Source organism: Erpetoichthys calabaricus, chromosome 3 (genome assembly GCF_900747795.2).
Source record: "Erpetoichthys calabaricus chromosome 3, fErpCal1.3, whole genome shotgun sequence".
NCBI classification, from domain to species: domain Eukaryota; kingdom Metazoa; phylum Chordata; class Cladistia; order Polypteriformes; family Polypteridae; genus Erpetoichthys; species Erpetoichthys calabaricus.
Genome location: NC_041396.2, coordinates 256,566,930 through 256,591,602, shown reverse-complemented (window position 1 = coordinate 256,591,602; position 24,673 = coordinate 256,566,930). Strand labels below are relative to the sequence as shown.

At 41.0% G+C, this 24,673-nt stretch overlaps 1 protein-coding gene across 1 annotated transcript; it reads right to left on the bottom strand.

Moving 5' to 3' along the window:
* Window positions 1–650: 650 nt before the first annotated feature.
* Window positions 651–24,673, bottom strand: LOC114649535 (kelch-like protein 10). The gene is made up of 5 exons (XM_028799028.2): window positions 24,386–24,673; window positions 23,473–23,962; window positions 22,747–23,367; window positions 3,611–3,760; window positions 651–1,440 (listed from the first exon to the last, which is right to left on the bottom strand). Exons 1-5 carry the CDS (start codon window positions 24,529–24,531, stop codon window positions 1,066–1,068), a joined length of 1,782 nt encoding a protein of 593 aa, XP_028654861.2. The 5' UTR covers window positions 24,532–24,673; the 3' UTR covers window positions 651–1,065.

Sequence of the window (24,673 nt, the reverse complement as noted above, 5' to 3'; positions counted from 1 at the left end):
ATGGAGAGGGACTAGAGTAGGATTTTAAACTAGGACTCCACATCTTTGAGGCAGCAGCACTACACCCCTTCACCATTTCAACACAACCGTCCAAATAAATGTAATAACGGGCATGAACTTTTGTCATTCAGCTATTCTGATTACAGCACTTGAGCTCAGTGTATTTAGCTTTGAGAATTAAATGTCCATAAGGAAAGTTCATTCTGAACTCATCTAAAAGAAAAGCAGGACCTCGGCATCTCTGTAAAACATTTATGTTCCTCAGTTTATTGTTTTTGCCTCCAACTTGATGCATTTTTAGAGAAATGGTTGGTGGGCAGAGTTGTATTCCAAGAAATCGATCATGTTGTTACAGTATGTGGGATAATTGTATCTTGAGGAGTCTAGAGTATATAGTACCTCAGTGAATATCTGGTTATTCTAATATATTTTTATACAATCCACTTTATTCCTCACATACAATAAAAATGGCTGATATTTTGATTGATATTCTCCAATTAAATGAATCACCAAAAAACTGTCACTTTCTGAATAATGCCTTCTAGTAGGGGGGATCAGCTTATTGCAGTTTATAATGGAATGTAATTATGGAGAAGAAACATTTATTACTGTAAAATCAGCCCCTTAAATAATAAAGTCACAAACATTGTAATCAGCACTCACAAAGCTGGCAAGTAAGCCAATACCTCATTGGGTATCTAAGGTGGCTAGTGTCGAAATTTGTGGAGTTTGAACATTGCCACTGTTCTTACATGGGTTTCTTCCTAGTCCTAAGGTTTGTCTCCCACATCCCCAGTTAAGTACTTATTGTGGTAGTTGGTGATTATGACTTGGTCCTGTGTGAATGGACTGATATCATATCCTGGGCAGCTTCCTGTTCTGCCCCAAGTGCTTATGGGATAGCCTTCCCATGACCCTAACCTGAATAAAGCAAATTTGAGGCTACCATATTGTGCCATGATTTCTTAAGTGAAAAGTGTGAAACACAGGTATACGATGAAGAGTAAATGGCAAAGATTTCAACTAACTTTTCAGTTTTCCATTGCGTCTCAAGAAACCTCCTGTTCACAATGGTGTCATGTTATAGAAAGAGGACCACCGGCGATCATCTGACAGTCTGACTGGCTTCAGTGGCTCCCGATGTACAATGTACTCCCTAATATTGGACAATCCAGACAGCACACAGCAGCTTAATGCACTGCGGCCCACATTCATGTCTGGCACCTCTTGCCACTCGTTTGTCTCCTTGTTGTAACACTCCACCTTAGAAGAGATGGTGTTGCCGTCGTAACCACCCACCACATAGAGGAGATCCTCCATTGTCTCAATGCCAAAGTTGTTGCGTGTAGTGATCATCGATGAGACAGAGCGCCAGGTATCAGTCAAGGGGGAGTAGGCCTCAGCAGTATTCAGGCTGTTCTCACCATCAAAGCCCCCTACCTGGAAAGGAAGGTTTGAAACACATTGTCATTGTACCTGATAGCAGAGAAGTCAAGTTGGTTTTCACTGAATTAACTTCTCTGTTAGAATGAGAAAATTATATTACTGTACTGCGGAAACAATAAACTATTCTTTATTTATCAATACTTTTTTCAGAGGCTGCATAAATGACTTAAGAAATAGTTTTATCCAGGCAGTAGCATGACTTGGACAGTCAGCTACTGGGATGGGGCTTTAGTCAATGATGGTTGTACAGAAGCAAACGTTCAACATTTTGTGGCTGGCACAAACTTAATTAAATGTTTTTAACTTGGACAAGTGTCAATGATGGCCGTACAGGAACAAATTTCCACCACTGGGGGGCTGACACAAACTTGATTCAATGTTTTTAACTTGGGTCACGTGTCAATGATGATCCCTAACCTGTGCTAGCTGAACTAGTAGTGACCCCAAAGCAAAGATGAAATAATCAAAAATTTTGATTCATTAAACCAAAAGCAACAAGACTGAAATTTTAACTTTGTGCTATGCCAAACTTTGCTCCCAGAACTCTACTCCCATTGTAGCACAAGAGACACAGTTCAAGGACAAATGACATACAGCAGAATCAGAAAGGATTCAGACCCCCTTCAATTTACGAACACTTTATTGTGTTGTAGATTTAATTTTAAATGGATACATTTGCCATTTTTGCCCATCAATCTACACTCAATAACTCATCATGACAAAGTACAAGCATGTTCTTAGAAAGTTTATTAATATAAAACTGAAATCTCTTATTCATTCAAGTATTCAGTCCCTTTGTTATAGTTCTTCAAATTGTGGTCAGGTGCACCCTGTTTACTTTAATGATTCTTGAGATGGTTCTAGAACTTGACTGGAGTCCACCTGCGCCATTGGAGATTGTTTAGAAAGGGAAACATTTATGTATATGAGGTCCCACAATTCACAGAGCATGTCAAGAAAAGGAACTCTCTGTAGACCTCCACGGTCAAACTGTGGTGAGGCATAGATCAGGATAAGTGCTTCAAACCATTTGTAAAGCTTTGAGTGTTCACAAGAACACAGTGGCAGCACTAATTGGGAAATGGAAGATGTTTGGAGCCACAAGGACTATTCCCAGAGTTGGCCGCCGGACCAAACTCATTAACCAGGCAAGAAGGGCCTTGGTCAGGGAGGTGACCAAAAAACTCCTAACTGAGTTCTCTGCTGAGATGGGAGAACCTGTCGAAAGGACAACCATCTCAGCAGAACTCCATCAATCATGCATTAATGGCAGAGTGGCTAGATGAAAGCCAATCTTGGCAATCGGCACTTAAAGGACTCTGAGAGCATTAGGAAAAAGGTTCTCTGGTCAGATGAGACTGAACTCTTTGGGCACAACTTTAAGTAACTATTTCTGGCAAAGACCAGGGACTGCTCATCACCTGCCTAATAGCATCCCCACGGTGAAGCATGGTGTTGGAAGCATCATGCTATGGATGTGCTTCTCAGCTGGACAAGGACAGGGAGACTGGAGACAGCTGAAGGAAGGAAGAACGCAGCCAAATACACGTTGAAGTAAACCTGCTCCAGAGTGTACGCAGTGTCTGACCTTTCAACATGACCATGACCCAAAGTATACAGTCAGGACAACACGGACAAGTCTCTGACTGCTCTTGAAGTAGTCTAGCCAAAGCCCATACTTAAACCCCAAAGAACATCTGTAGGGAGACCTGAAGATACCAGTTTACCGGCACTTCCCATCCATTCTAACAATGCTTGAGAGGGTCTGCTAGGAAGAATGGGATAAATTGCCCAAATCCATGTGTGCAAAGGTTGTAGAAACCTACCCAAGAAGATTCAAAGCTGTAATTTCTAACGACAGGGCTTCTACAAAGTACTGAAGTAAGGGAGTGAATACTTATATGAATGAAAGATTTCAGTTTTTGATTTTGAATAAATTTGTAAATCTTCCTTATAACTTGTTTTCACTTTGTCATTATGGGGCATTATGAGTGTAGACAGATGGGCAAAAATGGCAAATGTATCCATTTAAAATTAAGTCCACAACACAACAAAGTGTGTAGAAAGTGAATGGGGTCCGAGTACTTTCTGAATGCACTGTAATCTTAGTTAGTTTAGCCTCCCTATTGTAAAGTGGAGCTTACAGTGGAAAAACGTTACTCACTGCATAAACTTCATCTTTATAGGCAATCACTCCCACACCACTTCTTTGGATTGTCATAGGCGCAATCAGGGACCACTGATTTGTTTCAGGGTAGTAGACTTCTGCCGTGAGGAGACAGTCATCCCCATTGAAGCCACCACAGATGTAAATCTGTAGAATGAGCAGACACAATATATGTTGATTAGGGGGGTAAAAGTGTATGACTGGTACCACTGCTCATAATAACCTGAAATTAAGCAGCCATACTTCTAACATTGAAACATGTCAGATTGTACACATTAAACACCTACTGGTATCAGGAACAGAACTGGCTTAATTACCCATCACTGTGGCACAAGTGACAAAAATGAAAATACAAAAATGTCAATTGCATTTCTACAAATGTTTTACATTCCTAAAACTTCCTGTTAAGCTTGTCACCCTGTTCTCAAATGCCAAAAGAGTCGCCTGGTGCCACAAACTCTAGGGGTTCAGCTCAGTGACCACTGCTGCAGTTTTACTGTTAAGGCTAACCTTGAACAATTTTTAGTATCTAGGTCAGAGGTGGGCAAACTATGGTCTGTGGGTCTTACCTAGCCAGTGGCACAGGTGCAAGAAGCCCCCGGGCTACTCAGAGAGATGTCTAATATACCAACACGTTTGAGGTGGTCTTAACAAGATGATGCTAGAGTTAGCTGTTGTTACTGCAGTCATCGAGGAGGACTTTTACGCAGATAGAAAGACTTTATCTATTTCTTTTGGATGTCATCAAATGAAAACCTATTGGAGAAGGAATATGGTCAAACCAACAGGAAAAGGATGCAGATGTTTCCTTGATCTGCAGAAAGTAGTGGCAATAAGATTTACCTTTATAGCAGCAGTTTCAACAGCACTAGAGAGAGGCGAGAAAGCTGCAGATCTAGCACAATATATGCTGGCAATGCAGGCTACGAAAATTTGGATGATACAAGGTAAATAACGACAAGCCACTAGCTTTCTAAATACAAAGACATTACAAATGAGTACTAAGATTCACAGGAAAGCATGGACACTGGAAAAGTGAGTCTAGGGTGTGGAGAAGGTGGAAACCTCCAGGAAAATCAATAAATGATAAGATACAGGTAGTGTGGGAAAAATCCTCCCAAGAAGTGATTCAGGAAAGACCTGGGAAATGGAGGAAAAAAATGTAACTAATAAACAAAAGGATCTGGCGAGGGTATCTGTACACAAATGGTAACCTATATAAAAGAAAGGAAGATAAATCCCCTGGTACCCTAGAGGGTATCCTTCAATAAGGGCGCGCACAAAAAGGCGAGCTTCAAAAGGGCGACCTCAATTGAGCGTGGCGAATAAAGGCGTTCGTAGATAATTTAGATAATAATAGATAGATAATAATAGTAGACAATAATAAAATATCTACATGGCATTGCACATAATCTACAGCTTCAAGTGTAACACAACAATGAGTAAGAGCAGAAAACAACAAAATATACAGTGGTGTGAAAAACTATTTGCCCCCTTCCTGATTTCTTATTCTTTTGCATGTTTGTCACACAAAATGTTTCTGATCATCAAACACATTTAACCATTAGTCAAATATAACACAAGTAAACACAAAATGCAGTTTGTAAATGGTGGTTTTTATTATTTAGGGAGAAAAAAAAATCCAAACCTACATGGCCCTGTGTGAAAAAGTAATTGCCCCCTGAACCTAATAACTGGTTGGGCCACCCTTAGCAGCAATAACTGCAATCAAGCGTTTGCGATAACTTGCAATGAGTCTTTTACAGCGCTCTGGAGGAATTTTGGCCCACTCATCTTTGCAAAATTGTTGTAATTCAGCTTTATTTGAGGGTTTTCTAGCATGAACCGCCTTTTTAAGGTCATGCCATAGCATCTCAATTGGATTCAGGTCAGGACTTTGACTAGGCCACTCCAAAATCTTCATTTTGTTTTTCTTCAGCCATTCAGAGGTGGATTTGCTGGTGTGTTTTGGGTCATTGTCCTGTTGCAGCACCCAAGATCGCTTCAGCTTGAGTTGACGAACAGATGGGCGGACATTCTCCTTCAGGATTTTTTGGTAGACAGTAGAATTCATGGTTCCATCTATCACAGCAAGCCTTCCAGGTCCTGAAGCAGCAAAACAACCCCAGACCATCACACTACCACCACCATATTTTACTGTTGGTATGATGTTCTTTTTCTGAAATGCTGTGTTCCTTTTACGCCAGATGTAACGGGACATTTGCCTTCCAAAAAGTTCAACTTTTGTCTCATCAGTCCACAAGGTATTTTCCCAAAAGTCTTGGCAATCATTGAGATGTTTCTTAGCAAAATTGAGACGAGCCCTAATGTTCTTTTTGCTTAACAGTGGTTTGCGTCTTGGAAATTTGCCATGCAGGCCGTTTTTGACCAGTCTCTTTCTTATGGTGGAGTCGTGAACACTGACCTTAATTGAGGCAAGTGAGGCCTGCAGTTCTTTAGACGTTGTCCTGGGGTCTTTTGTGACCTCTCGGATGAGTCGTCTCTGCGCTCTTGGGGTAATTTTGGTTGGCCGGCCACTCCTGGGAAGGTTCACCACTGTTCCATGTTTTTGCCATTTGTGGATAATGGCTCTCACTGTGGTTCGCTGGAGTCCCAAAGCTTTAGAAATGGCTTTATAACCTTTACCAGACTGATAGATCTCAATTACTTCTGTTCTCATTTGTTCCTGAATTTCTTTGGATCTTGGCATGATGTCTAGCTTTTGAGGTGCTTTTGGTCTACTTCTCTGTGTCAGGCAGCTCCTATTTAAGTGATTTCTTGATTGAAACAGGTGTGGCAGTAATCAGGCCTGGGGGTGGCTACGGAAATTGAACTCAGGTGTGATACACCACAGTTAGGTTATTTTTTAACAAGGGGGCAATTACTTTTTCACACAGGGTCATGTAGGTTTGGATTTTTTTTTTCCCTAAATAATAAAAACCATCATTTAAAAACTGCATTTTGTGTTTACTTGTGTTATATTTGACTAATGGTTAAATGTGTTTGATGATCAGAAACATTTTGTGTGACAAACATGCAAAAGAATAAGAAATCAGGAAGGGGGCAAATAGTTCTTCACACCACTGTAGAGAGCTTTAGAAATAGTTCGTTAGAAGTTCATGCATTAATTAATTGGATGTTTTAATATTCTTGTTTACGCCTTTTTATACGTTCAATCATTGCCTTTATCTATTAAATTTTCTATAATAATTTTGTTGCATTTGCCTTTATTCACTGCGCCCAATTGAGGTCGCCCTTTTGAAGCTCGCCATTTTGTGCGCGCCCTTATTGAATAGAACCAATCCCGGTACAGAATAGACTACAGGAAAATATAAGTCAATTGTCAGGAAAGCAGTAAGAAACACTGACGTGAAAGAAACAAAGGTAAGATAACAACCCCATTTTTTAATATGAATTAGACATTTTACGAAATGCATTTCTATATTGGGAAGATCCAAATTACCTCTGCATTTAATGCACTGATAAAGGAAATACAGACAGAGCAAGAGTCTAATCATCCTTGAATATCCTTTTTTTAATCTAAGAAATGAATAAAGGATAATTAGTACAAAAAAAAAACACTATTAGGAATCCCTACCGTTTATAAGAAAAGAAGTAAAAGTGCTTTTTTTAACTATTGAGTGTGTCTGCTTGTCACAGAATGTTTTTAGATTCTTACTTAATGCATTTGTCTTGTGTGCATTTTAAAGATACGAGTTTGGGTATGGCCGATTTTATCCAAGTACTAGGAGCCCCCTGCTTGCTTCGCTCACCAACCCCCGGGTTTGGTTAACCGGATATACAATTTAAAGATATTATTTTCATGGGAATTGTTACAAATTCATTATGTTTACTTTTAAAGTTAAAACTTCAGTAAAAACAATATTTGGAATTAACTTTTCATCAATATCGCATTAAATTTTGATTCAGTGTTTGGACATACATCGTGACAATGCAACGTATAACTGCCCGTGAGTGAATATCGTTTCTTTCTCTCTAATAAATAAACTGACTTTTTCGATTGTTTGCCCCTGTGATTTGTTAATTATCATAGCAAAAGCCATTCTCATGGGAAACTGTAAACGTTTTAATACGAATGGCATATCACGATCTCCTTTTGTGTCTAATGTTATTCGCGGAATATGTACTACATTACCTTTCTTGTCGCCTGTTAAAATGAAGTTTTACTTTGTCTTTTACTCATTGTGTTTTATTTCTGATCCCGATTAGACCTGCGAGGTTTTCAATTCCACTTGGTCCGGGCTGACTATTACTTTCCTTATTTTCAGAATTTGCACATAGATTATTATTGTTCTTTTTTGCATTCTTTTCTCTCCAATGCTTTTGGATCTCTTTTTGACACGCTGCTCTTTCTTCTTTGCTTAGTCATTGACGTGTCATCTAGAATGTATCAAATTATTGTCCTGATAAAATTTGTAAGAGCTGAGAACACAGGAAGTGTGTCTGACAAAAGCATTCACACGACTGAGGTTAGATGACCTATTTTCTTGTTTGAAAATAGTTGTAAGTAGGGCGTGACTTGAAAGAATCTAATGGCAAAATTTACCATCTCGCGGGATGTGCTTCTGAAGGTTGTAAGTGTGACGTGACTTGAAAGAATCTCATGTTAAAAGTCTCTGTCTCTGTCTCTTCATTCCAAAAAGTCTCTTCAAAAAGTGACGTCTTGTCCCAAGATTTTTTTATTATAATAGAGAGATATATCTCTGCAGCTTGGACCCTCCACCCTGGAGCTCCAAGCAGGTGAAGGTGACTCCAATATGCATCAATAGAGGTTGGCTTCAGACCTCCAAAGCTCTGCCTGGTAACACTATGATGTAAAATCAGGGTTGTGGGAGGGTTATCTGACTCCAATTACGTCAACTACAGGGACTTGGAGCTCCAAGGTTAGACTGTCCTGCAGAATGAGAAAGAGCTGAATGTTGGAGATGCACCATCACAAATTATTTTCATTGGTCATTCCTTAGCTTGTTTTCCTGTAGTGAATGTTTAACACCATGTTTTATGAAAAGACCCATACACCTTTCGTAATTTATAATTATAATGATGTTAAACATTATTATAACATGATACACTTCATCATTTTGCATTTTGCATCCTTCACTTCTCTTATATGGTCATTCAACCACATGCAACTGATCCACTCAAAAATTAATTCTAGAAAGCTCTCAAGTCAACAACAAATTACTGTCCAAATAAATTACTGCTACAGGCAGTCTATTGCTGATAAAATAAATAAATGTATGTTGTGGTGTGTCTCAATCTGTTTGAAATACACTACAAAATGCAAAACAATTTTTGATACGTTAAAAACCTATGGAGTACCGTAGGTGTCAGGCAGATGTCATTTACCTGGTTCGGTGCAAAACATTTAAACATGTATTTAATTGTTTTTTTTATGTTTAAAGTAACAGATTTACAATAGTTCAAATCAAATATCAAATGTACTTTGATTCTCTCAGTCTTGTTCAATACTCCTTTTGTCCTCCTGCCAGTTCTTTCCAAATGTTCCTCAAAAACAAAATTGCTAGTCACCCAATATTTATTGCTTTATCTCACTGGAAGTTAATGTCTTTTCTGCTGTGAGATATGAACGTCTCTATATTAGTGTAAGGGTGACTATAATATGTTGGCAAAAATATAAAGCATATACCTTTTTTAAGGGACAGCTGGCAGCTCAACCCAGCCGAAATGTCCCGAGAATTATGTTTAGACACTGCCTCCCCCAAGATGCTACATCTTCCCTGCAACATAGCAGTGCCCCGGATTCCTGCAGGGTACTATGGGATTTGGAGTTCAGCTTCCCAGCCCTGCTGGGTACCGTGGGTGGAGACACTGCAGGAGGACCTGGGGAGTAATGCTTCCCTCATAGCCTGGAAGAACTAGTGAGTCATGAGGACGGAAATTCAGAAGTACTTCCGGGCTGATTAAAGAACTTGAGTTCTCCATCTGATCCAGAAGTTCTGGCAAGTCACGTGGAAGGAAGAACAGAAGCACTTTTGGGTCAGGCACTCTTTAAAGGACTGCTAAAGATCCAGCAAGCGAGCCTGAGTTGGGAGAAGGTGGACAACGCTTGCTGGGAGGTGTGGAGAAGAAAAGAGAGAAGAAATGTATTGTGATCGATTTACTTGACCATGTATTGTGGCTGTGGTGCTTAAAGAGCACTGTTAAAGAGGAAAATAATTAAAATATCTTCTTGGTGCTTTTACCTAGTGTCTTGCATGTCTGTCTGTTGGGTTTAAAGGGGCAACAGTGCCATCTAACGTCCACACTGTATTCATAATTATAATTGTATCACCAGTCTCTTATAAACTGTATATGTATGTGTACTTTTCTACTTTTATTTTTCTATTTTTATTTATTGATCATTCTTTAATTTAATATTATTTATTGTATCAGTATGCTGCTGCTGAAGAATGTGAATTTCCCATCGGGATTAATAAAGTATCTATCTATCTATCTAAACTATCAGGATGGTTGAGATGTATACAAATTAATTTTTGTAAAGTAAGAAATTTTGGCCAAACGTACTGTATGTATACTTAAGGATATTTAGAAAAAACTTTCTATATTGTACGTAGCCACCATCAGGTAACCACTTCATTGAAAAAATGAAGTGATTTTTAAATTGATTTAAACAACATACAGATCATTAGGTTGACACACTCTTCATTAGCAAAATGGCCGTTAGTATAAGCTGTAACATGCTCTACATTTAATTATTTGTGGCTGCTTTACAGACTTTCACTGTTATCTGATTCGATAAAGAAAACACACATTATGCAAATAAATGTTACATAGGCAGATTACACAAATAAGAGTTCTCATTTTAAACAACAGTAGCCTAAGTTTTTGTATAGTGAATTGACATAAATACAGTAATGGTTTGAAAATTGCCTGATAACTCCATTAATATCTTTCTCGATATAATAGCTTTTTGGTTGATTTAATCTGGTGGCTGAATAGTAATCTGGTACTTTTGTACGTTAGATATAATACAGTAAACATGCAAAAAAAACTGAACCTAGATTCTGTGCAATATGGTAAATGAGCCACCTGACACCAACATCCAATACTGATACAAACATCCAGCTCCTCCCCGTTCTGCAGGCTGCAGCAAGGGGCACTTGTCCACGGTGGAGACTCTGGGCTGCCGAGATACCAGACTTATTTTATCAGCAGGATCCATCCCTTCCTTGAAGGACTTCGTTTGTGACTTCAGGTCTGTGCGCAACTGGCAATTTGGCCTGCCACCAAAAAATGTTGCCCACCCCTGGTCTAGGTGAACATAAGAGCAGAAAGGTCAAATAATCACTACTTGGTGGTGGTTGTGTGTTTCAGATGAATTTGAAGACCAATCTTTATAATTGAATTCTGACACTCACATTCAGGATTGTCTTGTTCCAGAATTCATTTGCTAAAGGAGCTGGGAAAGCCATGCCTTGAAAGTGTTGCTGAGCAGTGCTGACTTGGTAGCAAACCCCAGAAGCCTATCAAGACAAAAAAGGAAGTCTTCCAAGAAAGGCTCAAGTCAGGCACATGGCAGCAGCATGAAGCTACCTAGAATCAATCGATTGCAATATTGATACTGCCAAACTGGATTTACTAAAAGATACCAAATGTACTGGAGAGAGAGGTCATTCAGAAACACTGAAAAGATAAAGGTTAGATTCTTTGGGGAGGTCTGGAAATTTGAACAAAAGCAATGACATACATTGGCAGTAGTGATAGGAAGTACTTAAAGAAAGTTGACTCGTTTGGTTCACCAAAAAGCAACAAAATGTGGACCTCTGCTAAAGACACCCAAAAAGTGGAAGTTAGATTGCATGATAGGCTAGCAGCCTGCAACTGGAGTACTTTGAACAGTTTTATTATTACACTAAATGGAAAGTTCAGGTACTGTGAAATTTTGGGTACTGCAGAGAATCACCAAAAACTTCTTATCTCAGATGCAATTTTAATGCTGGATGGATTCCATCTGATACAGTAAGTTGGAGTAAAAAAATCTGGAGGGAGACTGGACAGTTCTATGAAACAGGTCAGGTCAGGTTGGGGAGCATGCACGGGTACAGCTTGTTGCTGCATCTACCACACGATGAAACAGCTTTGGATTCTGGTTGGCAACCCCAAAGACAGACACACGATCTAGTCCCACCTCCCAGAAATGACCATCTATCTGCTGCAGCCAGGTGTTACGTGGATAGTGTCTATGAGACACTACCATATAGCACAGGAAGCATCAGGACTCTAAAGACTTGGACGTTTATCCTTTTGTAGAGATATTGGTAGCCCCACACACCCTTTTCCAGCAACCTCATGATCACCCATGCTCACTCTGCACAGCACACACAGTACCAGTTGTACAGGCTGGCCATGATATCCAGCAACTTGGAGCTGCTCGATCAACCCTTTATGAAAATTGACAAAGACTACAAAGAAACTCTGCCAATATTCGCGTCTGCTCTCAATGAGAAAAGGTAGACTTCTTAGGTGTAAAACCAGGCTGCTCCAGTCACTGATAGGTGAGCAAGTAATCATGGATCCTATTGAGGATGACCTTAGCAAGGACCTTACCCAGCATTGAGAGCAGTGTCACCCCCCTGTAGTTGCTACAATCCAGGTGATCACCCTTCCCTTTCCAGATAGGGACGACAAGTCCCGTTTTACAGTCAGTTGGGATGACGCCCATCTCCCAAATCAAGGACAACAGCCTTATGACCAGCAGGAGAATGAGCAATGGTTAAAAACCAAGCACATTAACAATTCAAACTAAAATTGCATAATCCAGACATTGAAATACTGACTGAACGTATTCAAGTTACTGTCTAAGGAGATAAGTTTGACATAATTCTTGTTAATGTTTATTAACTCAGCAACAGAAATTATTCTCTTAATGATGAATTATTCTGACACTAGAATGCTGGCGACTTTAACCAGGGAAGATTTGGAAGGAACAAACTTCTATCAGTATGTCCCATTTTTGGACCCAACAAGCTGGACCTGCTGTATCCAAATGTTAATGCCTTTAAATGTAAATATGTGACATCACTGGGCAGATCCGATAACATCTTATTTCCACCTACAAGCCTGGTATCAGATAAAAGCATCTCTCTTATTATACAAGCAAGAAGTTCTTTTTTATATTTGGGGCTCTTGTAAAGTCTTACTTTCTCCTGGAAAACAAAGTTCTATCTATTAACATACGAAAAACATTAGAAGCTCAGCAGAGAAGAGTAATCAAGGGCATTCCTAGAGGACACTGCATGCACAACTCTGACAAATAAAGAGTATTGGATCTTTTATGTCTTGAGCAGAATAAACTACATGGAGATTTAATCCAGGTTTCCAAAATTGCCTCCTAGATATTACTCAGAAGGTAAGCCTTCTGCTGCTATGCTTGCTAAAGCGATTAGTGAGAGAGGATTGCTGCTTTTCAGTACAACTCACTAAAAATATTAAGGTCCAGGGATGATATGGTGCAACTCCACACATCTTTACAAATCATTTATGCTTGTTAACAGTATTGTCTACTATAATGGATAAGCGCTCATTTGGTGTGTGAGGTACAAAGAATTATGAAGGTAACAGGGTTTCAGTTTTCAACTTAGTAGTGAATCAAAGCTATCAGGTCAGTTCAGTCCATAAAGTAGCTTTGAAACTGCGCAACAGTTAGATGAGGGATAAAGAAAATGCCAGTGGAAAAAAATCATCCAGGCTGGGTGGAGATAGGGTTGCTCTTTTTCTGGGCCATTGTTGTCCTCATATGTGTCCTTGTCTTCTGGTGTCATTGTGCTATCTATGAAAGGATGAACTACAGAGTGTTCATTTACTGTGTAGTAGTTGTGTGTTCGTCCCACACCCAAAAGACATACATGTTATGTTAATTAGCACCTATAAATTGGTGCAGTGCGAGTACACAGATGTTGGTTTGTGTTTTGGTAGACTGACATCCCTCCTATAGCTGGGTCATAGCTTGTCTCAAATTGTATGGAGTGGCTGTAGTCCTATTATCTTGACTTGAATCAGGCATGTTCAGGGAAAAGATAGGCAGCAAGATATGTGCATTCATCCATGCTCTGATCTCTTTGAGATACGTCAAAATGTTGTCTTTGATCAATACACAACCAGGGGTGATGTTATAATAGGGCTAGTAGTCATTATTGTTTGAACGGAGGATGTGTTGGTATAAAATGTAGTCTCTGGCTTGCTGTGAATCTGCAATGGTCTATGAAGGTTCACAAAATAGATTATTTTGGGCTTTTCCAACTGACTAACATAATATGCCATGGTTAAGCTGAAATATGCCTGAAATATGCTTGTTTTCCTCCAGACAGGATGCTAAATCTTGATTTCATCAGACCAGAGACTGCTGCTTCTCACAGTCTGAGAGTCCTTTAGCTGGCTTTTTGCAAACCTAAGGATACAGTATCTCACAAAAGTGAGTACACCCCTCACATTTTTGTAAATATTTTATTATATCCTTTCATAGGACAACACTGAAGATATGACACTTTGATACAATGTTGTGGCAGGCCACTGGGGGTGGTACCCAGCCGGGACGCCTGAGAGGACCGGAGGAAGACTTGCGCCTCCTCCAGACCACGAGGAGGCGACCGCCCTGGTTGTGTTGGGGACCACGGGTGCAGGACTTGGAAGCCCAACCCTGTGGGGGCCCATGGTCACCGCCAGGGGGCGCCCCGGTGCCTAGAGGGCCCTGGACCTCAGCACTTCAGCCACACCCGGAAGCACTGGGGGCGAAGAAAAACGGGGACACTCGGAGTCCTTCTGGGTGCGCAGCCGGCACTTCTGCCACACAGGGGAGTGTCGGCAGAGGAGTGTCGGGAAGCACCTGAAGCCCTTCCGGGTGTGCATAAAAGGGGCCGCCTCCCTTCAGACAGTGACTGGAGTCGGGCGGAAGTAGACAAGAGTCGTGTTGGAGAGGAGTGGAGGCGGCCTGAAGAAGGCAGGCACTGGAGAGAGAGGCCTGGACTTTGGGGGATTGGTGCTGGAGGCACTGGGTTTGTGCAATGACAAGTGCTGTAAATAGTGTAAATAAACAAGTGTTAGGTGACAAAATGATGTCCGTCTGTCTGTGTCCGGGCTGCTTCTCACAATGTAAAGTAGTTAGTGTACAGCTTGTATAACAGTGTAAATTTGCTGTCCCCTCAAAATAACTCAACACACAGCCATTAATGTCAGCAGCCCCAGTGGTCGGTGCACAGGATATATAGTCTGGCAGACCAGCCCTGCTGGGGTCACTGGGTGCCAGGAGAGGGTGCTGTAGGGAGACAAGCTCTCTATTTTGGACTTCCATGTGACTCAGAAGTGCTCTCATCGGTCAGTCACCCTGGCCCCGGAAGTACTCCCGGATCTGTAATAAAACGGACCGCACTCCCTTATTCAAGCGAGTCGGAAGCTAGGAGGTAAGGAGGAAAGAGGTATTGTGAGAGGAAGACCTGTGTTTGTGCTTGTGTTACATTTTGGAGGTATTTATAATAAAAACCTTCCATTATTTGAACCCAGGACTGTTCAAGTGTGTTCGTGTTGGGGTTTGGGGCTCACTGTTGCCCTGGGTTTATAACACCTGGTGTCTAAATGATTTTACACCCCTGACTCTTTCTGTTTCTACTGAATTAATTTCAATCATCGATCTGTCCATCCATTTACTGATCCCTTGATTGAATTTAAAGCCATGTGGAGAGAGAACTTGTGATGCCAACAGCAGGTCTACAACAGGAATCCGGAGGAGTGAATGAGGAGTAATTCCTTTCCAGAAAATTAGCTTAATAAGACATAATAACTAAAATAAAATAATTTGTTTTGGCAAAATTAGTCTGCACATGACGACGTGACTATCTGTTAGAACTATGGTAAGTGTGCCAGCTAATAAACAAAAACGACTAACCTTTATGTAATATTACACCTTTCTAGAGTGAACAACTTCCAAATCTTTTTTACAAATGCCAACCAACAGAATAATTAAATATTTAAGCACTAGTCATTTAGCCCGTTACAATAACGGGCGCTAGAACAGTAGTGCATAAACATTAGTAGGAACAGTCTATATTAAATGGCAAGGGACTTTGACCTCATTCTTTTTGTTGGTCATATTTTTCTTTCTCTTTCAGCCTTTCTTTTGTTGATGTTTACTTGCTGAGCTGATCGTTCTTCGTGGGCTGCCACCGTGTATTGTGTGTCTTTAATTTTCTGTGACAGTAATACTGTCTTGTACGGCTCTATTCAATAAGGGCGCGCACAAAAAGGCGAGCTTCAAAAGGGCGACCTCAATTGAGCGCGGCGAATAAAGGCGTTCGTAGATAATTTAGTTCAAATGGCTCTGGAATATGTGAAGAGCAACAAAGGTGCAGATCTTTATTTACGCGTGCCTTTATTCGCTGCGCCCAATTGAGGTCGCACTTTTGAGGCTCGCCTTTTTGTGCGCGCCCTTATTGAAGGATGCCTGTGCGCGCCCTTATTGAAGGATACCGTCTTGTACGTCCGCTGGCTTGTACGTCCGTAATATACCTTTAATTTTCTCTGGCGGTAATACAGGCGTGCGCATCGGTAATATGCCTTTAATCTCCTCTGACAGTAATACTGGCTTGTATGTGGCTGTAATATGCGTCACTGTATTGTGTACCTTAATTTCCTCTCGCAGTAATACTGGTTTGTATTTCCGTAAAACGCCTCTAACTTTCTCTGACAGTAATATCGCGCATCGCACCGTGCCCCGCGCATGCGCACGTCATCAGAAGACACCCACACACGGACACCTGGACGCACATAAGGATTTTATATATATAGATGCTAATGCCCTGCCAGTACTTAGATGGGAGACCAACCAGGAAAAAACTTGAGTTGCTGCTGGTTGGGGTCAGCAGAGGGTGTTAACCTGATGGTCTGAATGTGGGTCCCAATGGCCCAGTGCAGTAATGGGAACACTGTGCTGTAAAAATGGTGCCGTCTTTTGGATGAGACGTAAAACTGAGGTCCTGACTCTCTGTGGTCATAAAAGATGCCTGGGCATCCTTCGTAAAGAACAGGGTATATCCCAATGTCCCAGATAAATTGCCCACCATGGCCTGGTTATTTTGGCCCCCTAATAATCCCCTGCGTCTAATTAGCTAACTATCTCTCACCACTTCACCACCTAACAGCTAATGTTAGGTGAGCGTATTGGCACAAAAATGTCTGCCGTTGCATCATCATCCAGGTGGATGCTTCATATTAGTGGTGGTTGAAGTGGCTCCCCACTTAGTACATAAAGCACTTTGAGTAGTGAGAAAAGCGCTATATAAATGTAAAGAATTATTATAATTGTTTGCCTATACTTTTTATAGCTGGACACGGTAAGGTCAAGTGGCTTGCTCCAGCCCTTACTGACTTAGGGCTCATTTATACTTCACGCTCACAACGCATACGCGCCCGCATCATGGCCGCCACGCATTCTGAGCGTTAATTTGATGCGTCCTCTGAGCAGGTCCTCAGAAATTAACGCGACGTGTGTGCGAGTTGCAGTACCAGCAAAAAGTTGGGGGGCGCAGTGTGCTAAAAGTTGGAATGTGACATCAGAGTCTCTGTTTACTATCTACATGTGACAGAAAGACGCTTTGCGGATCCTACGAGATCGGTGTGCGCGCTTCGATATTTGATAAATGGTTCGATGTGGTGAAGCAAAATGCCGACATACAAATGTATTTGTGGTGCTTTTATATTCAAGCGTCGCATATTCCCGATCGTAATGACACGATACGTTTTAAAATTCTCACATACCGTCTCCTGTGCTATCTTTTTTTCTAGGGCTTCCTCTGCTCCTGACAGCAGCGAATCTCCAGCAATAGATCGCCACACTGTGCACATTAAATGTATGATATTCCAGCTCTCTGCACATTTAGAATCCTTAGATTTATACTTGATATCACTTTCATGATGAAAAGCATTAAAGTATGTATATTACATTTTACAGATAAATCGGTAATTTCGTTTAAATAATGAATACTGGGGCGGCACGGTGGCGCAGTGGGTAGCGCTGCTGCCTCGCAGTTGGGAGACCTGGGGACCCGGGTTCGCTTCCCGGGTCCTCCCTGCGTGGAGTTTGCATGTTCTCCCCGTGTCTGCGTGGGTTTCCTCCGGGTGCTCCGGTTTCCTCCCACAGTCCAAAGACATGCAGGTTAGGTGGATTGGCGATTCTAAATTGGCTCTAGTGTGTGCTTGGTGTGTGGGTGTGTTTGTGTGTGTCCTGCGGTGGGTTGGCACCCTGCCCAGGATTGGTTCCCTGCCTTGTGCCCTGTGTTGGCTGGGATTGGCTCCAGCAGACCCCCGTGACCCTGTGTTCGGATTCAGCGGGTTGGAAAATGGATGGATGGATAATGAATACTGTTAATAATTACACACATGGGGTGACACAGTGGCGGAGCGTTAGCGCTGCTGTCTTGCAGGGAGTCACATCGCTGATATTCCCTGCCTGGGGTTTACATGTTTTCCTGTTGGGTTTCCTCAGTGTGCTCCAGTTTCCTTCCAAAGATATGCAGATTTGGTGCCGCTAAAATGACGCTAGTGTATGTGTGTGCTTGTATTCACCTTGCGATGAGCCGAGGCATCTTAAAGGGATTGTTTCTCACTTGTGCCCAATGCTTGCTGGAATGGACACATCCCTGGATTTAATCAATAAACATCCTTTTCAGAGATATTGTGGTAAGGTGTCATCGGAATTTAATGAGTGTTCTAGGCAATTCACAACACAGAGAAGCTGACCATGTTTTCACCGTGATAATATCTTGCACTGCCACCAGGCTGATTCCTCCAGATTTACGTAAAGTACGCGCGCAAGTATAAACACTACAACGCTTGCGTAGCAGGAGATTCCGCTGCAGCATGCATCGCGTGAAGTATAACTCCGGCCTTAGTGTCTACCATACTACTTGGTCACTTATTCCAAGTGGCTATCGTTCGTTGTATAAAGAAAAACTTCCTAATGTTTGTGCGAAATTTACCTTTAACAAGTTTCCAACTGTGTCCCCGTATTCTTGATGAACTCATTTTAAAATAACTGTCTAGATCCACTGGACTAATTCCCTTCATAACACTTCAATCACATCACCTCTTAATCTTCTTTTGCTTAAACTGTATAGGCTCAGCTCTTTTATTCTTTCCTCATAATTCAACCCCTGTAGCCCTGGAATCAACCTAGTCACTCTTCTCTGGACATTTTCCAGTGCTGCTATGTACTTTTTGTAGCCTGGAGACCAAAACTGCACACAGTACTCCAGATGAGGCCTCACCAGTGCATTATAAAGGTTGAGCAGAACCTCCTTGGACTTGTACTTTGCACATTGTGTTATATAACCTAACATTCTGTTAGGCTTCTTAATGGCTTCTGAACACTGGCTGGAAGTCGATAGGAGTCATAGTGGACTATAAGCTAACACTCCTTCTCATAAGATGTACTTTCAATTTTCCGACTGTGTATTTTCCCATTGTGTATTCAAACCTAACATTTTTATTTCCTGCATGTAATACTTTACATTTATTGACATTAAATTTCATCTGCCACAAATCTGCCCAAGCCTGTATGCTATCCAAGTCCTTCTGTAATGATATAACGGATTCCAAATTATCTGCTAATCCACCTATCTTGGTATCATCTGCAAACCTAACCAGCTTGTTACTTATATTCCTATCTAAATCATTTATATATATTAAAAATAGCAGCAGCCCTAGCACTGACCCCTGTAGAACACCACTCTTAACATCGGCCAGTTCTGATGAGGTTCCTCGCACCATCACCCTCTGCTTCCTGTGTCTGAGCCAATTCTGCACCCATCTAAAAACATCACCCTGAACAACCACTTCTTTTAATTTGATGCCCAACCTCTCATGTGGCACCTTATCAAATGCTTTCTGATAGTCAAGATAAATAATATCATATGCTCCACTTTGATCATAGATGTTTATAATCCACAGCCTTAGCCACTATTTAAACTGCCTACCATCTGATGGAAGAGGAATAAAACAAACAGAATTTCTTGTATATCTGGGGTGCAATGTAACAGGAAATATGCCAGTTCAGTTGTTGCTCAAGAGCTTGAGTCTGGGTTTTTCTAATGAGCACAGACCAGAAGGATTTTTGAATGACTTACATTTGGCATGTGAGCAATATTTTGCAAACCATATTGCTACTGAAAGCATGCTCAAAAAATGATTAATGAGGTGCAGATCTATCAGATATCAATGCATTTTTATCAGTTTTTTAGAATGCTGCTCCTTATGGAGGATTGCCACGGCAGGATGGCAAGCTGGGTAGATTTTCTATTTTCCCCAGCAAAAGTAATGTACTCTCTACTTTGGCATTCTTGGACCAGACAAGAGAAAAAATCTCTTAAGAAAATCCTAGGGCTACCATAGAATGACCTCCAAAATTAAAGTATCATCTCTGCAGGAAATACCCAGTGGGTATCTTTATCAAATATCTAAATCCCCTCAAGTGACTGCTTTCCATCTGGAGAAGCAGTGCCTGTGCTTGACAGAAAAGAAACCCAATTTCGGCTGCTGGTGCCAGTTATCTTATACCATCTGTGCTCCATTTTACTGTAGGAAAAAACATTTCCTCTGATGGAAAAAAAAAAGAATGAAAAGTGGGACTATTCCAATTTTCGCTTGATAAAAGGGTGGCACAAGGCTTTGCACACTTGCCTCACAGCTACAGGAAACAGGGTTCAAATCCTGGCCCAGTTGGTGTCTGTGTGAAGTTTAAGCATTTTTTCACATGTCAACACTGCTGCTTCTCTGGGAACTCCAATTGTTCACACAGATGCCCAAGATATATTTGTTTTTAGAATTAACTGGTGACTTTAAATTGCCCCGGCGTGAGATTTCTGTCTTGTACCAGATAGTGTAAGAAAAGGCTCAGACTGTTTTGGACTCTGAAATGACATTAAACAGGTTCCAATATGGATGGATGAATGACTGGCAACAGGGGCTGTATAATCCAGTACTCTGTTATAAGTTCAGAAGCAAAGCACGATCTTCAGATGAGTCTGAATTTAAATCCAACAACTTAAAATATATGCAGTGCAGTGAAGAAGAAATACATATAAAATGGATTCAGAACATCCTCAGACCCTGACACTTTCTGTACTACATGAATAAAGTTGCCATTTTTTCTCATCAGTTTACACTCAATAAGCCATAATGACAAAGTAAAAATATGCTTCCAGAAACATTTACAAATTTACTAAAAACAAAAACTTAAATGTAGCCACTTAAAATATAATCTACAACTCAATGAAGTGTACAATAAGCATTAGGGTCTGAATACTTTCAGAATCTACTGCATATGTACTTTTTGTTCACTGCACTGCAAATATTTGAAGTAAGTAATTTTTCTTAATTTCAGAATCATCTGAAGATGGTAGTTTGTTTTTCCACAAAGAGAGTACTGGATTATACAGCCCCTGTTCCCAGTCATTCATCCTTCAAAAACTGAAATTTCTCACTTCTACAAGTATTCAGACCCTTTGCCGTAGCACTCCAAAGTGTGTTCAGGTGCATCCTGTTTGTGCCAATTCTTCTTGAGATGTGTCTAGATCCTGACCGAAGTCCACTTGCGGCAGAGTGAACTGATTGGACATGGTTTAGAAAGGCACACAAATGTGTGTATATAAGGCCCCACAGTTCACACTGCAAGTCATGAAGCCATGAAGTCCAACAAACTCTGTAGATTTCTACAATCAAATTGTGGAAAGACATTGATTAAGGCAAGGATATAAATCCATTTCTAAAGCTTTGAGAGTACCCAGGAGTGTAGTGGTCTCAATATGTGTGAAATGGAAGATGTTTGGAACCACCAGGACTCTTCCAAGAGTTGACTGTCTGACCAAACCTGGCAAGAAGGGTCTTGGTCAGGGAGATGACCAAGAACCCAAGTGCTACTCTAAGAGAGCTTCAGAAGTCTTCTGTGGAGATAGGAGAACCTGTTGGAAGATCGAACTTCTCAGCAGCATTTCATCAGCAGGCATTTATTGTAGAGTGGCAAGATGGAATCCACTCTTGGGTAAAAGGCACATGATGGTTTAAAGAACTCTGACTGTGTGAAGAAAAGATTCTCTAGCCTGATGAGACAAAAATTGAATTCTTTGGATAGAATCCTAAACACTGTGTCTAGTGAAGACCAGGGACTGCTCATCACCTGTCTAATACCATCCCTATGGTGAAGCATGGTGGTGGTAGCAGCATCATGCTATGGGGTGATTCTCAGTGGCAGGGACAGGGAGACTGTTGAGAATTGAGGAAGGGATGAACACTGTCAAATCCACAGATGTCCTTGAAGAAAACCTGCTCCAGAGTGTACACAACCTCAGAATGGTGCAATGGTTCACCTTTCAGCATGATAATGACTCAAAGCACACAGCTAAGACAATGCTGGAGTGGCTTCAGTACAAGTCTCTGACTGTCCTTGAGTGGCTCAGCCAAGGCCCAGACTTTAACTCGATAGAATTTCATGGAGAGACCTGAAGATGGCAGCTTACAGGTGCTTTCCATCCATTCTAATGGAACTTGTAAGAATCTGCCAGGAAGAATGGAACACACAGCACAAATCCAGGTGTGCAAAGCTTGTAGAGATTTACCCAAGAAGACTCAATGGTGTAATTTCTGCCATAGAGGCTTCTACAAGGTACAGAATAAAAGGCATGAATACTTATATGAATGAGAGATTTCAGCATTTTTTTTTAATAAATCTGAAAACGTTGCAGAAAACTTTTTCACTTTGTCATTATGAGCTACTGAGTGTAGACTGATAGGCAAAACTGGCAAATGTATCCATTTAAAATTATATTTACGACATAATGAATTGGGCAGAGAGTGAAAGGGCCATTTTCTTATTCCACAGTATCTGAGTTAGATTTGTATTATGTAATCAAAAAAGTAATTAAACTGATTACTGCAGTAACAAATGTCCATTTGACTTTTGAAAACCTTCTCTGCAATTTCAAACCTAAATTCAATATCCTTCATCATTTTCTTTAAAGTTTAAATCTTTATGAACAGTTCTTCTTGGTATACTTAACTCATTCTATGTTATAGCGATTACAGTTTATTCCCTTTTGTTAGCTTACCTTCCCATCCAGTGTGGTTGCGCTGGCGTCGCTCCTCCTCTCATTCATGGGAGACAGCAGTGTCCACTGATTGGCCTCTAAATTGAATTTTTCAGCTGTATTAAGACGGGTGTGACCATCAAATCCTCCCATGGCATAAATGAGATCATCGAGAACAACCACACTAACAAAACAGCGCCGGGAATGCATAGGTGCCACCTCCTGCCAGACCTTTTGCACTGGGTCAAACCTACGCACCCTGTTATAGTACTCCACATTGTCATATCCACCAATAAAATAAACGTGTCCCTTTGTATAAGCTGTTCCAAGGTAGGCTCTGGGGGCCTCTGTTTCACATGTCACATCAGTCCAGATCTTAGCACGTGAATCATAAGCTTCAATTGCATTGGTGGGGTGAATGTTACTCCAGCCCCCAATAGATAACAAAATGCTGTAGGGGAGGCGGCAGTGAGCAGTGGAGCAGCTGGGCTCTTGAGTAGTTGCTTCATTAATGCCAATATCATATATCATCTGCAACATGGCTCTGAGAACATAAAGTTTATATTCCTCATTTTTACTCATATGGTGACTTTTTTTCACACTCTCTAGAAAATGCTTTGTGTCTTTTAATGCTAGGCGCACCTGCAAGAGAAGAAATAAATACTTTAGCTATATGAGTCTCACAAAAACACAAAAATGTATCATATGTACAAGATGCTAATAAATCACAGCTGAAATGTCTTTTACCTTAGGGAGAAGATTGGCAAGGATTCCTTTGCGTTCTTCACCCTGGTAGTAGATCCACCTCATGACAGCATCAAACACCTGACTCTCATTTCTGACATTGAGCTCATCTTTCTCAATGATGTCCGACAGTTCAATTAAACTTAGCTGCAGAAACTCCTCTGACACCCTGACCAGATCCTCAAACTGGTACAAGATAAACCTGAATGCCTTGAGTCTCAGGTCTGGGCAGCAATAATAATATGCAAACCTACAGATCCCAATACAATTTTCTAGGCAGAGGTGAGACTCAAGGAAATCACTGCAGAGGTTTTTAAGTCCCAGTATGTTAAGCTGGTCGGCTACAGCGAGCAGTTGCTGTACATTTTCTGATGTCACAGGCACAGTCTTTGTGTAGGCGAATGTGATGATCATTTCCATCATATCTGGAGAGACACCTGGGATGTTGTAGACCTTCTTCTCCTTGCTACTCCACCTGTTCGAGAACAGGGTTCTGCATGGAAAGAGAGTTTCACTTTCTGTGTCACAGATTTCAAGTTCTGATGTAGAAGAATATCCAAGACCAGTCACCCCCAAACACTACTAACTACTCAAAATCTACGGTCTTTGTTGCTGCCCATTTCAGAATATCAGCCACAGTGAACTGAATAATTACTCTCTGAATTAGTGAGTCATTACTTAAAGACATAGCTGATGAGAAGCTGCTGGGTAAAGATAATCTGAGTAGCCACTTTTACAAGTCACATTATCATTTGTTTCCTCTAATTCATTTACTTTTGGCCAGTTACTTCACTAATGTCTGCCCAGAGAACCCATTCACACTTCTTTAGTTTTTTTTTTTTTTATAACTGTGATGAATTTCTAGCCATTCTCCCACACAAATACACATACCCTCCCTCTAAATGGTGGTTCTCACCTGAAGTAGACGCTACAGCAGCAGAGGACATTCTTGTGAGCAGGAAACACCACTCCATTAACACTGATGGCCACATCGAAGAAGCTACCTTCCAGCCTCAGCTCATTTAACACACTATAATCCACTGTATACCTATTAGTTTCCATATTAGTGATCACCCTTAAGTGGAAGAAATAATTAATCCTCTGTTTTTCTGTCGAAGTGTCTCAGACTGAATGAGCCTCAAAGAATGAACAAGCTTTTAGTGAATCCAGGTAAGATGTCAAAGCTTACAACATCGACATCAAC

What these genes read in the sequence shown, in the direction of transcription:
- LOC114649535 (XM_028799028.2), bottom strand. Translation starts at nt 24,531, where the DNA reads ATGGAAACTAATAGGTATACAGTGGATTATAGTGTGTTAAATGAGCTG. An exon ending in TGCTGTAGCGTCTACTTCAG is followed by an intron (nt 23,963 to 24,385) that starts GTGAGAACCACC and finishes CTTTCCATGCAG; the next exon opens with AACCCTGTTCTCGAACAGGT. An exon ending in CAACCACACTGGATGGGAAG is followed by an intron (nt 3,761 to 22,746) that starts GTAAGCTAACAA and finishes CTCATTCTACAG; the next exon opens with ATTTACATCTGTGGTGGCTT.